We start from the raw sequence: 2,019 nt of genomic DNA on the forward strand, positions 1-2,019 counted from the left end.
AGAAGGACTTATTCAACTAGATATGGAGATCAACGGGATAACCGTTCCAGCGATTATTGATACCGGATCACAGCTTAACGTCGTGCATGAGTCAGTGTACAACCAAGTCATACGACTTCCTCTAGATAAGTCTCAGAAGATGCCGATGAAAGACGTAAATGGCGGTGTGGGAGAGCTGGTCGGATTAGTACCCAGTGTAAACATTGATTATGGAGCAGCACGCACAAAGGCGCACCTATGGGTATCGAAGACAATAGATTTCCCCTTGCTCCTTGGACGTCCTTGGCAGAAAAAGAACAAGATAAACATTGAAGAAAGGGATAACGAAGAAACGTACATTGTATTTAAATATCCACACCTTGGAACGGAACTAGAGGTGCGAGTATCACCCGAATCTGATGACCCGGCCCGAGTTATGCCGGCCCAAATCGGAGATACCGGCTCCCGAGCGAGCCGGGGCGAGACGCACGAGTCCGGGCGTTCCCGGTGGCGTGGAAATGATCACGTGCCGCGCGTGTTGAGCGCTCGCACGACGCCACTTCCGCTTATGTCAGCGCCAGCCACGGAAAGCGAGGAGTCCGCAACCGCCCCCTCTGCTTGGTCCCACATCGCCGCCGCCGACGCCGCCGCCGCCGCTTTCGACTACCGACTCGCCAACCGCCAACACGACACCGACTCCGATACCACCCCGAGCACGCCCGACACCGTCGAACGGGAAGCATTCGAGCGCGCAATCGCGCGCGCTGTTGGCCCACTATCATCGACGACTATTGCTGCCGCCAATGGCTATCGGCCTCTCGTCCGCCGGCGGAGTTTCGACCCTGACAACGTAGAAGAAGTGCCCGAGACCCCCGATGCAACGGAACGCGAAGCGCCCAGGCGCACGATAGGGTACGCCGTTCGCTTGCCGTCGATGAATACAGCACCCTCAACGCCTACTACTCCCAGCAGCGACGCATGGCGCTCACTATCTATGCTTGGTGAGCGCCCTTTTCATCATGTACTACTAAACTTCCGCGACAGAGACGAGGCCCGACTGTATGCGCGCCCGATGGGAACCAGCATATGGTATCGACTGGAGGCCACGATAAGCAACGGCACGGCCGATCAAGCGCGATCGATGGAAGATATAGTAAGCTGGTTCGACACCACTTTTATTCTGTCGACTAACGAGAGGCGTCGAGTAGTGATCGGGTTAGGCCCGATCGAACTCGATGACGACTTTCCGGACACGTCCACCGGACCTCTCACTCCTCCGTCAGGACGACAGCCCCTCCATTCGCAACTAGAAGGCGAAGTCGGCGACCGATCCACTCCAGAAGACGAGGCGTCATTCGAAGCACGAGTCGCGAACGAGATAGGCGACACCGGACACGACGTCACCATCGTACCGACCTCCTCGCCGCCGTCACCGCTATCAGAAGTCAGTCGAACATCAAACGATCAAGACTGCGGGGCCGGGAGTCATAGCAAAACACTAGAAGATTCGGAGGCGCATGATCGACGAGACGAGAGGGGACGTAGCATAACTACGAGACTCAGAGGTACCGTATCTCATTCGACATCGAGTCATCCTCTTATCGCGTTGCCACAGGATACCGGAAGCACGGAACGAGCATCCGAAGAGCGACCAGTCGCAGCAGGAGGCGATGCACTCGCCTCACAAACCTCATCGACCACAATGGCGACCAGGCGCGCCCCCGCTCACAGTTCCGAACCCTACGCCCCAGCAAGCACTGGCGCGCGATACACGAGAGCCGAAGTAAGTCATCTGGACCTAGTTGCGCAAGACACTGACCTACAGGTGTCGCCAGGGCAACGCCGCATCATCGAGGACCGGAGCCGTCTGCCATCCGACCACGCTCATACCTGGGGAGCGCCCGGCTCGTCAGGAACGCACTAGGAGACCGAACCACCCGACCGTCGCGTTCGCCAACGTACGATAGGCCCGGCCCCGACAACACTTTCGCTTCCGAACTGGCCGCATGACGAGCGCGGATCGTTCCTCCGCGACGTCGT

General features: G+C 58.0%; 1 protein-coding gene across 1 annotated transcript; it reads left to right on the forward strand.

Annotated features, from left to right (window-relative positions):
• Positions 1–547: 547 nt before the first annotated feature.
• Positions 548–1,946, forward strand: PUNSTDRAFT_139700 (uncharacterized protein; the record flags this gene model as incomplete). Its single annotated transcript, XM_007389431.1, has 4 exons — positions 548–891; positions 1,024–1,423; positions 1,595–1,762; positions 1,815–1,946. 4 exons carry the CDS (start codon positions 548–550, stop codon positions 1,944–1,946), a joined length of 1,044 nt encoding a protein of 347 aa, XP_007389493.1.
• Positions 1,947–2,019: the final 73 nt, after the last annotated feature.

This window comes from Punctularia strigosozonata (genome assembly GCF_000264995.1).
Source record: "Punctularia strigosozonata HHB-11173 SS5 unplaced genomic scaffold PUNSTscaffold_141, whole genome shotgun sequence".
Taxonomy (NCBI): Eukaryota; Fungi; Basidiomycota; class Agaricomycetes; order Corticiales; family Punctulariaceae; genus Punctularia; species Punctularia strigosozonata.